Genomic DNA, 13,884 nt, shown 5'->3' on the forward strand with positions numbered 1-13,884 from the left:
ATTTGCTGTAAAAATAAAAGCTTTTACCAAAACAATTTTTAAAAAATGCTTTTGAACAAAAATGCACATAATCCCAAAAACATATTCCAGTATGCAAAAAGGTGTCAAATCTGCAGAGCCAAGATACTGAAAATACTGGTTGTCATTCCCCTATTTAGAACTACTTCTACACATGCTATATAATAAACTCCTCTACTTCTACTGCGTTGTGATTTACTATAGTTAGACAGGGTTAAAGTCACATTCCTTCATTTTTTTTAATCCTAAAATCCTTTGTTTTTCTGTTCATGTCTTAGGCAATTTTTGTGCTATTGTACATCAATGTCCTGTTGCTTAACACACATTTCAAAACAAATACAATATTTTGCTACGGAAAAAAAAGCTACATTTTCGTAGCTCCAATATCCCCAATATTCAAAGTTACAGCACTCAACACCTTTCCAAACGAGGCCATTCCCACTTGTTCCACCTACACAGATGCTCCAGGCCCTCCTTGCTGACTTCAGTGGAGTTCTGCAAGTAGTTTGGGCACGGACGTGTGAGCAGGAGAGCGTGTCAAGAGCGAGGGGCTCCCCCTTCCCGCGGCTGCTCCGTCTCCGTCAGCGCTCCCACATCCCACATCCAGCATCAGGCACAGTGAGGTACGAGCACACCACCTCTGCCCAGGAAGCAGCCCGTGCCCACAGCCTGGCTTCCCTTCAGTAGCTTTTGTGTCCATTGCCCAAGCTGCTCTCAGGACTTTGACCCCAATTTTGACCTAAGTCTGTAAGAAAGGTGAATGCGCTTGCATCCCTTAACACCTCTTAAACTTAAAAACTATTTGGGCTGAGATTTCAGAAGCCTAGACTTTAAACAGGCCCTCCTTTTTTCTAGATGTATGTAACAAATAGTTTCCTCATAAATTGATTTTCCAAATTTTGCTTCTGTTCATTGCCCATACTGGTTACAGATTGCTAAAACAGAACTCGCAGCAAAAGAAAGGGACCTGCAGGTGTAAATTACATAATTCAGCACCCTTTCCCACTGGTGGGTAGTAATCACCAGGTTCCTGGTTCTCAGGTCCTTTTTAAGTTCTAATTGTGCAAATTTGTAACCAAGTTATGATTTAGGTGGAAATAAATAAATGTACTAAAGAACAGCTGATCCGTGAAAGATATTATGGTAATTAATCAAACTTCCAAATTAAATCCATAGGGTTCTAATGCAAAAAACATTTCCAGATACTGCCTGAAGTATTCTCAATAGTGATAATAAACCTTCTCCATACTCCTCAGATTTGTAATTTTTAACTATATTGAATAGCACAATTTTTTCTTTTTTTTTTTAATTTATTGAGCTTCCAATATGTCATTATGTGTTTTGAATTGCTGATCAAATTTAATGAATACCAACCAATATTTCTAGGTCTCATTGTTCCAAAAGTAGATTCTTCATTTTACATGATCAGAAATCTTCTGAAAAAAAACCGCCAGATCCCCTTGTGATATGTCATTTCACAGTTTAAAACAAAAATCACAGCTACTGTAGCTTACAGCAGGGTGCACTGCAAAAGCAAAATAATTTGGGGATGGGAGGAGGAGTAGTATACCCAGCACCAGTTAAGCAGTTCAGCAAAAACATTAATTTGGGCTGGAAGTTTTTCCCCTTAACAATGTTGCATTTGGTTCCTGAACAGCCTAAAGTAGGATGTTAAAACACTGACTTCTGCTCTTCTTCTCTATATAGTATATTTTCAACTTTGTTATTTTGAATACTGAGATATACATTTTTAAATCAACTACAGTACTTAAGGGGAAGCAGGTAGTAGGTTTTCTTCACGCTAAAAATAGTTTATAAGAGATTCTGACCTACTTCTGTTTGTGGTGCCACCTGAGTTAATTGCCTATATTATTTTGATGGTTAACCTGCTCAAGTTGGATGTTTTTCACACATGACCACATCAGGGACTCTTCATCATCTCCAAGAGCCCATTTCTTGACAGGTATTTTTTTTATCCACATCAAGTTTGCAGAAGTTTTTTCAAAGTCCCACCTTGAAAAATTTCATGGACATATAAAGGTGGGTAAGCTTTTTAATTAATTTTGACTGATGAAAGGTGTATTTCAAAACCCCATCTGTCTTTCTCTTAAAAAAAATGGAAAAAAAAATCTAATGTATTAAAAATGTAAACATAACTTTTCTTTCAGGGGTATAACTGATATATATAATATATATGTATTTCTCTGCTATATGTTAATATTCCTTAAAAACTGAACATACTTCTCTCTTTCATAACAATGTGTCCTAGCAAGAATTTTTAATGGTACTGTATCATTACTCTTAATCTGTTTTCCATTATGGTATTTTCTGAGATAGCTGACATTAGTACTTTCTCTTGAGTTTTATTTAATTCATTTTGCGTGCATTTTTTTCTACCTTTAAAATATGTTCAACTCATTCACCAGTAATGTTCCCACTATTATCACATAAACTCCAGATTTGAAGGAGCTAAGAAATGGTCCCGTGTTTTTATGAATGAGTTAGATTATCAAAAATTAAAATATCTCTACATCAAGCACCAGTTTCACACATTTCAATAGCAATACAAGTAATGCCAATTTAGATTCTTAAAATCCAGTTAAGTTTTGGTTGAGAAGCAGCAGAAGTGCTTCAAAGTCACGTAAGGTGTGTGGGTGTATCTGTGTATGTTCTGCAGCTTTGTCTCTACTGTGTTTGCATCCTAGTGAAGTTTGTATAATGACACTTCAAAACATTTGGCACCATCTCATCGATTTCTTGCATCTTTCTCAGTATCTGTTGAAAGAGGAGAAATAGTTTCATGCAGGTGAGCAGGCACGCACAGGAGGAGGAACTGCTAATTACCCACTTGTCAGCTTGCAAGCACAGGTCAGCCAGCAGGAACAATTTGTACCCCAGCCCTGCATTAGTATGTACCTGAGAGAATACAAAGTATGGTGTATACATATATGCCTACATATATGGGATGTTAGCCTCGAGGAGAGGAGGCTGAGGATCTCATTGCTCTCTACAGCTGCCTGGAGGAGGCTGTGCTGAGGGGTGGGTTGGTCTCTTCTCCCATGGACCCAGTGAGACAGGATGAGAGGGATGGTTTAGATGGGATATCAGGGGAAACCTTTTCACATAAAGGGCTGTAAAGCATTAGAGCAGAGTACCCAGGCAGGTGGTGGGGTGCTATCCCTGGCAGTGTTCAGAAACTGTGTGAATCTGGCACTTTGGAACACGGTCTGGCAGTGAGCATGGTGCTGATCTGAGGCTCGTGGCTGGACTTCATCATCTAAAGGGTCTTTTCCAACCTTAACTATGCTATTATTCTGTGTACTCAGTAACATTTTCAGAGGTAAGATGGGGTGACTAGAAGTTAAAAGTGTGGAACATAAGTTTGCCTCATTTAACTACTGATTTTTACTGCAAAGTGAGGAATTAATATTTTACTGGCTAATTAAGCAAGTCACATTAATTCAGTTGATGGATTCCACTGATACTGTTACAGAAGACTACACTGGTCGTCTGGTTTACTTTTCATTTACTGCTCTGGAATTTGTTTCATATGAGCCTCTACACAATGTTAATACTCCTTATACAATCCAAATGAAGTCTCTTGATAAGTATTTCCTATGAGCCAATAACACAGTGTTCTGAGAATTGCTTACCCTGCTTTTTCTCTGTGTGTTTCACAGATACTAAAGGGCAGTAGATCTACCATGAGGACATTTATTACATGAATTTGTCTTTTTGGAGGAAAAAATGTAAAAACTGCAAAATTTTGGCATAGTTTACTTTTAAAGAGCAAAACTGTAAATGGAGGGTGTGTTAAAGAACTGTTTCAGGGAGGGTGGCTGCTGTGTAAGCAGCAGCAGCAGCAAAGTAACATGCATGTGTGGGATTTTGCAGAATGTCTTAAAGAGCACTGTAGCTGCTCAGTTGTGTGTGGGTGGTATAAAAGGGCATTGAATGATCCTAGAAAGGTCTTAGTGCAAGTACAAAGAAGATGTGTGAGACAGAGGTCACTATCTAGCAGACCAGAGAGGAACAGCAGGCTTGAAAATGTTACATATTCCAACAGCACATTTTGCGAGGGCAAAATGCCCACAGATTTAAAAATTCCCAAAACCCACAAAACAGAACAGGAAGAGTGGGGCACAGTGAAAGAAGAGAAAAGCAGCAGTGGGGAGGCACTCACGGTGAAATTGTGCAGCCAGAGGCGTAGGCGTGGTGGCCCGTGTAGCGGATGTCGCAGCGCACGATGTTGTTGGAGTAATCGGATTCAGGCACCAGGTAGCTGGGGTTTACACTCACCTGGAGGGGAGAAAGCACACTGCCTCAAAGTCTACTGCCACGCTTCAGTCAGCAACTCACATGCCAAAGGATGCAAATGTAAACAGAACGGAAAAAAAAAAACCTCCCAAAAAACCCCAAACCTCCCCATTCCCAATACACTTACCTTCAGAATGTAATTTCCAGGTTTTACGTCAGTAATGTCAATCCACTGGCAATCTATGTCAGCATTGTAAGTGTCATAGCAGCCAGGGCTCAGACCCTTATGAATGAAGATAAGATGGATGTAAAAAACCATTAATCTTCAGAAACAGTGACATTCTAGACATTAGGGACACTCAGACTGAACAGTTCACTTAGAAAATTAACTTAGTCTTATTTTTAGTTGACATTTGTGTGTCTAAACCAAAACACCTAAGTCTAATGTACCACTTTTATAGACTGCCCTTTATTACTACTGGATAAAAAACACCTATAATATTGACAGCTGTTCATCTGTGAGGTAATCTGTATTTTCCTATAATCACTTGTTGCAGTACTCCTTTTATATAAAATCTGTTGATGTTGCTATTTCCTGTTCTTTACATAAGATCAGAATTCAATAAAAGTTGACCAAAGACTGGATGTAAGTATCTGTAAATGTCAAGCGAATGTCTTCTGAGGTCATGAGTACAGACAGATTTATCACCATGTTGGAACCTCTCTACCCTTAGAAATGAGGCAGCTTTTGCTATGGGTGTAGCCTGTCCAAGTGCCATCTTTGAACAGCAGGGTTAAGGGCCATTTTCACATTGAGCTTTGCATGGAAATGGTGTCTCTTCAGGCAAACAGTGACACAAGAATCTGAGGGAACTGAAAATGTAGCCTTTATTCCAGAAGCATCTTTCTGAAAAAATTCTTTGTTGTTAGGAGCATTAGTAAGAATCCCCACATATGAATGTTTCAGTGGTTCAAATCTAGTGTCTTTAGCTGTGGCCAATACAGATTGCTCCAGGCTGAGCTGATCTGTTCTGGCAATACACAGAGTGCAGAAAACCCAAGTGCTGCAGGAATTCCCTCTTGACCCTGGTGATCAGCTCAGACTCTCGCACGTTTGTGCCAAGTCTGAGGCTGGAGGAAAGTTTTACAGTCCAATTACAAACCCCTGAAATATGGGCTTCCAGTGGAAATGCTGACACAGCCGTTGATTCTAGTGACACAAATACTCCAGCTGTAAAATATGTATGTTCCTTAGTTAGATGTCATAGTCTACAGAAGTAGCAAAGGTATTTATAAAACCTCTTCAAAGCCTCTGTGTATTGCAGATCATTCATTATAGTTAAAATTCAATGTGGACACGTCAGCCAGTGAAACATAGCTGTCATTTCTCTGTGACAGAATAACTACCTTCCAGATTAAAAGCTGCAGAGTAAGGGATACAAGTTTATGTGTACGTATGGCCACACTAAGTTAAACCACAGATGCACGTCTCTGAAAATGGTCAGCAGCAGATGCTTAACGAGAAAAGAACATAAGGAATAGGATGCATAATGTCAGGCAAATTCCTTCCACCATGCATTTAACTGTATTTAAGGCATAGGGTACCATCAGATTTTTGTGTTTAATAATATCCACTACTTTGTCTAAATTCTTCTTGGGTCCATGGGATTTCTGATCTCTGCAACATCCAATTCATTCATGTGTCCAAAGAGCACTCCTCTCTGTTTTAAAGCTGTTTCCTGATGTGTCTTTAGTTCATATATTGTCAGAAACATCAATAATTGTCAGTAAATATCAAAAATTTCCTCTTTCAATCCACAGCCAGTCAAATTTTGGTCTTAATTCTCATTTTCCAAATGGAATAGTCTATGAAATCTCTTAGCCATACTACACTGTTGATTAACCTTGCTCTGCTGGGGTTGGCTGGTTAGGATTTTTTAAGCATTTATTGAGCAGTTCTGAGAGGTGGTGATGCACTGCTCAAGGATTTGACTATCCTAATGGTATGTTCCATTTTCCATGTTCCCCTAACAAGCCGTGGCACCTGGCTTTACGTTTGTACATGGCCCATCATAACATCCACACAGCTGCCATTCTCTAGCTGCCTCCTGCTGTGCAGGCACAGAACAACACTCTGAGATTCCCATGCCAGACTGCCAGGCAGCAGCTGCAGGTGTTCCTGGAATCCAGCACCTTTCAGCTTCAGACTCCACACAGGAGGAAATACAGCTAGGATCTCTGGCACCAGCCAAGGATGCCACTTTGGGGGGTGAGCATTGGGAACAGCTCCTTTGCTGGCTGTCCTGAGTGCCTCTCAGCAAGCCTGACCAGAACTCCTGCCACGAGGTCTCGTGGTGTGTTTTAATACAGTTCAGCTACTCCTGGGGAGTGTCACTGCCCTTTAATAAGAAACCCACAGTTAACAGCACATGGGTGAATTATCAGTCTCCTTTCTCTATCCTGGTCTCTATGATGGGGAATTCCAGCAGCTAATTAGGGCATCACCTAATTTAGGGCATCGGGTGATTGGCAGTTATCCAAATACAACCCAGGGAAGGGAAAGACACTTGGCTGTCTCCAAAGCAGCTCCTACCTGTGTGTGTGCTGTACATGCATACCGTCTGTAATATCCATAATCACAGGAAGTATCTTCAAGGCAGAAACTTGCTTTGTGTCCTTCAGCAACTTTTCTATGTGAGCTCGCATCCAACAAGTCATAGTGGCTGAATTCATCCATGCTGTGATAATGTCTGTTAAACCATAGACACATCATTAGAGATGGATCAGACCTTATCAACAACATTTTCACATTCCTATTTGATCTACATCCTGTTAAATCTGGACAAATTTTATTTACTACCCAAAACGTGTGTGTCAGTATACTACTGACCACTCAAGTATTTTCATAACTCTGATTTTCAAGTACTGCATGTCATCACCTCTAAATAAATAACAGGTTTTCATTTGGTACAGGAAAGATTCCATAGCAGCACTCTTTTTCCAAAATTTTCTGTTTCACCTCTTTTTCAACAACAACAGCAAGTATTGAGTAGTTCATATTTGGATTGAACATCTTATAAGTGACTTTAATGAGAGTTTTGCTAGGAATGCTTACTTTACATACTATAAATTCCATGGAAGTTTGCTACTTGCTAGCAAAACCCCAACAATTTGGTTTCACATTTCCATGGCCCTCAGACAATGTAATACATTTGAAAAATTGGTGAAGACAAAATCTGCATGAAAAAATCAACTTCTGTGTACGGGCGATGCAGATTTCATTCAATATGAACTATTTTTGCAGTCTCTGCTCAATGCTGTCTATTTCAGAAGTGTGTATGCTTTTGATTTGGGTGAAGTGATGCATTCTTGCTTTCACACAAAGCTCTTACTGTGGAGTTTTAATATCTCACATTCTTGTAATTTCACTTTTTCTAAATGTGTGGAAAAATAAACTTGTCTTTTCTACCTGCACTATGTCTTTGCAGCATTTGGCTGCCATTATTTTGAATGCTTTCAGCTCAAGAGGTGCCTAATTAAACAAATTCCAAATGTATTGGACAAACAAAGCAGCACAGGAGCCTCACGAGAAGGCACATCCAGAACACTAAAACAGGTCCACAGATGATGATGACTAACACTGAGATCTGATGGCCAGCCAAAGTAATTGGCAGCTAGAGTTCATTTCCAAATGAGTTTGCTTCACTGTTATGGAAATGATCACGAGAGATGCATTTTTTGTAGGCAGTGTATTTTCTGTCCAAGAACTGAATCAACATCAGAGACACTTTGCATCTGGACAGTGATAGCTGGGCTATTGTGGCACAATAAGAAACATTTTTCTACAAATGGAGAACTTCAACTGCTCTCTACCCATTTCATCCATTTTTGCAGTTGTTCATATGCATCCTATCATGCAGTCTGTAGGCATGAGGGTTGGGGGACTTTTGTTATTGGTGAAGATTTTTCTCAGGGATAAAGGTTAACTAAAGCATTTGTGGAGGCTTTTTGTTAGGTTTGATTTAGTTTTAGCTTTTTGATGCTTGAAAGGTTTATAAACTGATGAGTATTTTTAGAAAGAATTGGCTCTAATGGTACTGATTTTTCATTCAATGCCTAAAATGTCTGAGCCTAGAGAGAAATATTCCATTGGCTCAGAGGCCTTCAGATCAAGCACACACTGCATGCCATTTTTAAAAGGAAGTAAGCTATCATTTATGTACCTGTAACAGCAGAGTTATATTTTAAGTAAGGTGGAAGTAAGTATTTTGAGTAATTAATACTAGTATTTTATAACTGCTCCTGCTGAGAAGTAGCAAAAATTGGAACAAACCTGCAAACTGCTGCATATGAGTTTTCTGAAAAGGTACAAGTTTGCAGTGTTACCTGCTCCCAAAATGTTGAAAATGTTCTTGCTGTGTTTCCCTTGCTGTGTTTCTAGCATATATACTATTTCTAGAGCAATGCTGCTATGCCAAAATATCACCAGATACATACAGAGAATCTCATTGACAATGGGATCAGTCAGCTCAGTAGTTTCCTTTTCCAAATTGATCAGACCATTCCTTGTGAAGAACTAACTCATAAAATTTAGCTCAAGAAGTATGGGTCACTGCTTAAAATGATGAGTTATTATGGAAATATGCTAGTAAATGTATATTTTAGGGATTCTATTTATTTTAACATGGTTGGGACTTCTATTTACTGATTACACTTAAATGTAAGTGGACTACATGTAAAATAAAATTACGAAGTGCTACTGTCAAATCTCATTTCAGACTTGTACTTATATTTAATCTACACATTGTAAGAGCTTCATATATATGGATAAGCTCTGTATCCATCTTTGTTTCATGTGTCTGTATAGAGTAATTACCGCTACATAAAATTAATCAGACAGTAAAAGGCCAAAGTTTCCACATGGTTTCTCTCTGCTGCACTTTAGTTTTAGAAAATGTGCCCTTGTAAGTGACAATTTGTTAGTGCAAAGCCATTAGAAGATGAGCACTGAGCACTTCACTCACTGGTGACAGCTGTGCCATTCCCATGAATAACGGGGTCTGCTGGGCAGAAAATCTGATGTGCCTTGATTTTTCACTCTCTGGGGGAATCTCAGGAGCACCCGGTTGTCGTAGTCTCTAACATCTGCTCGATAAGCTGAACTGCAACGATGCAAATCAAAGAACGCAAAGGAAAAAGCCATAAATGCACAATAATACTTTGAAAAATGCTTTTTTAGTCTCAGAAGTAACTGATAGCAGAGATCTTTTCAGGCCCCATAAGCCTCGTGCACTGGAGATTCACACAGGAGTTCCATATGGTGTGGAAATGCTGGTGTCAGACCAAGACCTGAGTAACATTAAGATCTGGTTTTAATTTTACAAACGGAAGTTTGACCACTGCCTGACTCTGTCTATGAAGAAGATCACTGTTGAGCTGTAAAATTACTCTGGTAGCAAAAATTACAATTTTATTAGTTGCTGTTAACCAAAATAACTCCCTGTGTATGCAAAATTATACAACAGATGTTTGATTCCATTGTAAAAAACCCTAATATGTATATGAACCAGGCTGTGTTTTCCTTTTCCTATTATCTACACTCTTTTAAATACTGGAATATTTTAATCAACTAATAGCCATCAAGAACACTTCAATGAGTCTTCACTGTGAAGCTAGCAAAAAAAAAAAAAATACTCATTCTTATGTCATATTTTCTTTTTTTCTGTAAGTGAAGTGCAAGTGTAACCCTGAAACAGACTGACAAAAAATAATGATGCTGGTTAATAAATAAATCTGTTTTGCATGATAAGATATCAAGCAAGTTAAAATGGTTAAAAACAGCCATGTTGATTGCTTTCCAAACAAAACAGGAAAAATCCCTCTTTGCCAACTGGACAAGACCTAACTTCATAACAAAGCTGTTATTTCAACCCCTTAAGAGACTCTGAAACACTTTTCAGAGGGATTTTAGTTTTAGGAGACATTAAAAGGCATAGGCCCAGAAACAATTACCTTATTATAATCTCAATAGTAATTTGTGCTGGTTAAGAATAGGATTTTTGTTGTTTGGTTTTTATTTCTTTTTTTTTTTTTTTTTTAATGAATTAACATATGATCTTGTGGGAGTAGATCAGGGGGATGAAAATCAACAGATTGAAGTGTTTTTCCAGGTGCCTCCATTTCACAAAATTCAGAAGTGTTCAAGTGAGCTTGACAATAGAAACATGTAATACAACTTTTCAGAGCATGTAAGTTCTTCAGATCTGCAGCTTGTCTCTCTGATATGCCAGAACTGCTTTCTGATGTGCACACTCTACCATCTACCACAAACTTGGAAGGAGCTAAAGAAGGACTGTGTTTCCTTGACCCCTCCAGCCTCACCCTTCTTCACTCTTCACCGTGTTCACAGGTGGCAACACGAGCACGGTAACCCACAGCAAATGGGCAAAATCCCGGGACGATGCCTACCTTGCCAAGCAGTTCTCCTCGGCGGCACATCTCAAGTTATACATGGACATCCTCTGGACATATGTGGACGCCTGGATGTAATAGGGATCCGGGACTAAGTCAGGGAGACCTGCAGTTCATCAAACCAACCACATAACAGCAAGATCAACCCAGGACACGTTTGCAAATATTTGGCTACCATCCCAGTCGTTAGGAGCCGTCGTTTTGCTACGGACCCCTGCTCTCCGTTAACCTCGCATTCCCCTCGGCTCAGGCGTGTCCCGAGCGCCCCAGTACCGCGGTCAGGACGGGCAGCTCGCCCCTGCCCGGAGCGGGGAGAGCCGGGCGGGCGCTGCCGGGTCGGGTTCTGCCCCGAGCCAGGGCCAGGCAGGGCCGGCGGTGCCGCAGCTCCTCCCGCCGGGACCGGCGTGCGCGGGGCCGGGGCCGGGGAGGGACGGGACGGGCGGCGAGGAGGGAGGGAAGCAGGGCTCTTACCGTACTGGAAGTAGCCGGTGCCGTAGCCGGGTCTGTACCTGCTGCCCTGGCGGGGCCTCTCGTAGGTGTCGTAGTAGTTGTAGTAGGGGTTATCGTCCGTGTACTTGTAGGGGTTGTAGGGGTCGTCTCCTACCATGACATCCTCCCGGCCGGGCCTGAAGCTGCTCAGGGGCGGCAGGCTGCCGGCCCCGGTGCTGCTCCCGTTGCCGTCGGTGCCGGTGCCGCCGGCGGGGCTGGGTCGCGGCGCGCCCGAGGCGGCGCTCCGGGCGGCGGAGGTGGCGGCGGCGGGGCTGCGGGGCGCGGCGGCGGCGCGGCCCCCGTTGGGAGCCTGGTAGCCGGCCTGGAACCAGTGCCGAGCGCCGGAGCCGGCGCGGCTGCCGGCGGCGGGCAGGGGCTGGGGCTGGGGCTGCGCGGCGGCGGGGCGGGCGGCTCTCCGCGGCTGCAGCGTGCCGTTGTTCCGCAGCAGCAGGATGGGGCTGCCCGCCGCCTCCGCCGCCTGCCTGCGCCGCGGGGGCTGGTACTGCGAGCCCAGGCTCAGCAGGCTGTACACCTGCCCGTTGTTCTCCCACTGGATCCGCTGCCTCCAGGCGGCGGGCGGCGGCGGGGGATCCCGGCGCGGCGGCTGCTGCTGGCAGCCGGCGGGGCACAGGCAGCTCCAGTAGATGCAGGCGTGAAGCTGGGCGAGCAGGAGCCCCGGCGGCGCGAAACGCATCTTCTCCTCTTTCGCGGGCGCCGGCGGGCAGAGAGACACGGGAGAGACCGGGAGGGGAGGGGGGGTGAGAGCAGAGCGAGGGGCGCCTTTCCTGCGGGGGATGGAGCGGGGGGGGGCGGTGCGGGGCGGCCGGGGGTGCGGGCTGCGCCTCTGGAAGCGGCGGGCGGGCAGCGGGATCTCAGGCTCTGCGGCACCCGGGAGGTGCCATCGGGCAGGTCGGGCCGTCGGAAAGGAAACGCGGCCCGGGGGAGGCGGCGAGAGTGGCTTTTCTTCTCGCTGGTATTTATAGGCGAGGGGATGCGAATGGGAGCCGGAGCAAACAATCAGCCTCTCATCGTCCTCCGGCCCGCGCTGGTGTCTGGAGCGAGGGAAGGAGGAGGAGGAGGAGAGACCAGGGACTTTAAACTTGCTGGCACGCTCGCAAAGTTACACAAGCCCCGCTGGCTGGGCTGGCTGCACCCCCGCCATTTGTTCACGTAATGCGGCTGGAAACGTGCGGCCCTGACAGTTCCCCCACGGCCGCCCCCCGCCCGCCCCGCGCGGGGGCGGCTCGGGGGGACCGGGACCGGGAATAGGAATGGGAACGGGAATGGGGCGGCTCGGGGTGATTGGGAATGGGAACGGGAATGGGGCGACTCGGGGGGACCGGGAATGGGGCGGCTCGGGAAGAATAGGAACAGGAACGGGGCGGTTCGGGGGCACCGGGAACAGGGCAGCTCGGGTGGAATGGGGCATCTCGGGGTAACGGGAATGGGAACGGGGCGGCTCGGGGGGAATGGGGCGGCTCGGGGGGAACGGAAGCAGGGCGGCTCGGGCCGGCGCGGCGGCGGGGGTCCCCATCCTCCATCCCTCCCTCCCTCCCTGCCCTGCCTCCCTCGCTGGCTCCCCCCGCGCCCCGAGCCGCGCCGAGCCGTGCCGAGCCTGCGGCGGGCGGGCGCGCTCAGACACACGTAGGCTGCCAGAGTATGCCGTGGGGCAGCGCCAAAGTATGCAAAGGAAAAATGCTATTAGCTCATCAGCGCTGGAGAGACTAGAAACGGGGTGGCGGGGAGGGGGAAGGGGCCGCTGGCGAGAGAGGAAACATGTTTCTGGAAAATGTGCTGGCCGGCACATCTCCCGGGCTGGAGCAGCTGCTGGTGACCATCTCAGCTCTGAGTAACAGTCGGATCCCCTCTTAATGACCTCTTAATTAGGAGAAAGCCTCCATCAAATAAACTCTTGACTATTGACTTTTGGGTTTTGTGCATATGAGTCACACGAGAAATATATTGGCGATGCTCCTCCTGGAGTAAGTTTTCATTGAAAAGTGAAAATTCACATGGGAGAGGCTTAGTCCCATCATCAGAACAAATAAACCCAGTTTGGGTAGTGTCCCCCCAAAACTGTGCTGGAGAAGGGGAGCAGGCTGTGGCCCGAAAGCCTCTCCCTTCCTTCCTGCTTTTACAAGAGTTCATCAAGGGTGTATTTTGATAAGTACATTCACCCAGTAAGGCAAATGAATTAAGGTCCGTGGATTTCAGCCAAAACTTCTTTTGGGTGTATTTTTCCAAAGGCTGTTTGCTTATGAATCCTTGCAAAGGAATTGAGGGGAATACACAGAAGTCTTCCTTCCCCAAAATTTTGGTGGTGAGAACATTTAAGTGAATTGTGCCTGGGCTGGAGATTTTCATCTTATTCAGGTTCCCCTCAGATTCAAGCCACTGCCAGTTTCCCCAGGTCAGTTTAACAGTCCCCTTGTTACTGGCCAGGTGGATATTGCGACTGGATCTTGATATTTTGGATAAGTTCTCCTGTTGTAGTTTATTTTAATTGCATATTACTTTAAATGGTGCACACTTAATAATAGGTAACCAGCAAAACGTATTCCTGCTTTGTGGCTGTGGTGGATGGTGAATGCTGATTTACTCAGCTGTAGGATTATTAGCTGCAGTGCTCATCTTTAAAGTACTTTCACC

General features: G+C 44.4%; 1 protein-coding gene across 2 annotated transcripts; it reads right to left on the reverse strand.

The window, feature by feature from the left end:
* Window positions 1-1,307: 1,307 nt before the first annotated feature.
* Window positions 1,308-12,057, reverse strand: LOX (lysyl oxidase; the record flags this gene model as incomplete). 2 transcript variants are annotated; one of them, XM_079331586.1, is made up of 7 exons in its annotated part: window positions 11,218-12,054; window positions 10,744-10,852; window positions 9,300-9,437; window positions 6,869-7,025; window positions 4,463-4,558; window positions 4,202-4,317; window positions 1,308-2,793 (listed from the first exon to the last, which is right to left on the reverse strand). In XM_079331586.1, exons 1-7 carry the CDS (start codon window positions 11,927-11,929, stop codon window positions 2,787-2,789), a joined length of 1,335 nt encoding a protein of 444 aa, XP_079187712.1. In that variant the 5' UTR covers window positions 11,930-12,054. The 2 variants fall into 2 exon arrangements, with proteins under 2 accessions (XP_079187712.1, XP_079187713.1); XM_079331587.1 differs by lacking the exon at window positions 1,308-2,793 and having other exon boundaries at window positions 4,198-4,317; window positions 11,218-12,057.
* Between the last annotated feature and the right edge of the window lie 1,827 nt (window positions 12,058-13,884).

Source organism: Erithacus rubecula (genome assembly GCF_903797595.1).
Source record: "Erithacus rubecula genome assembly, contig: SUPER_Z_unloc_5, whole genome shotgun sequence".
Lineage (NCBI taxonomy): Eukaryota > Metazoa > Chordata > Aves > Passeriformes > Muscicapidae > Erithacus > Erithacus rubecula.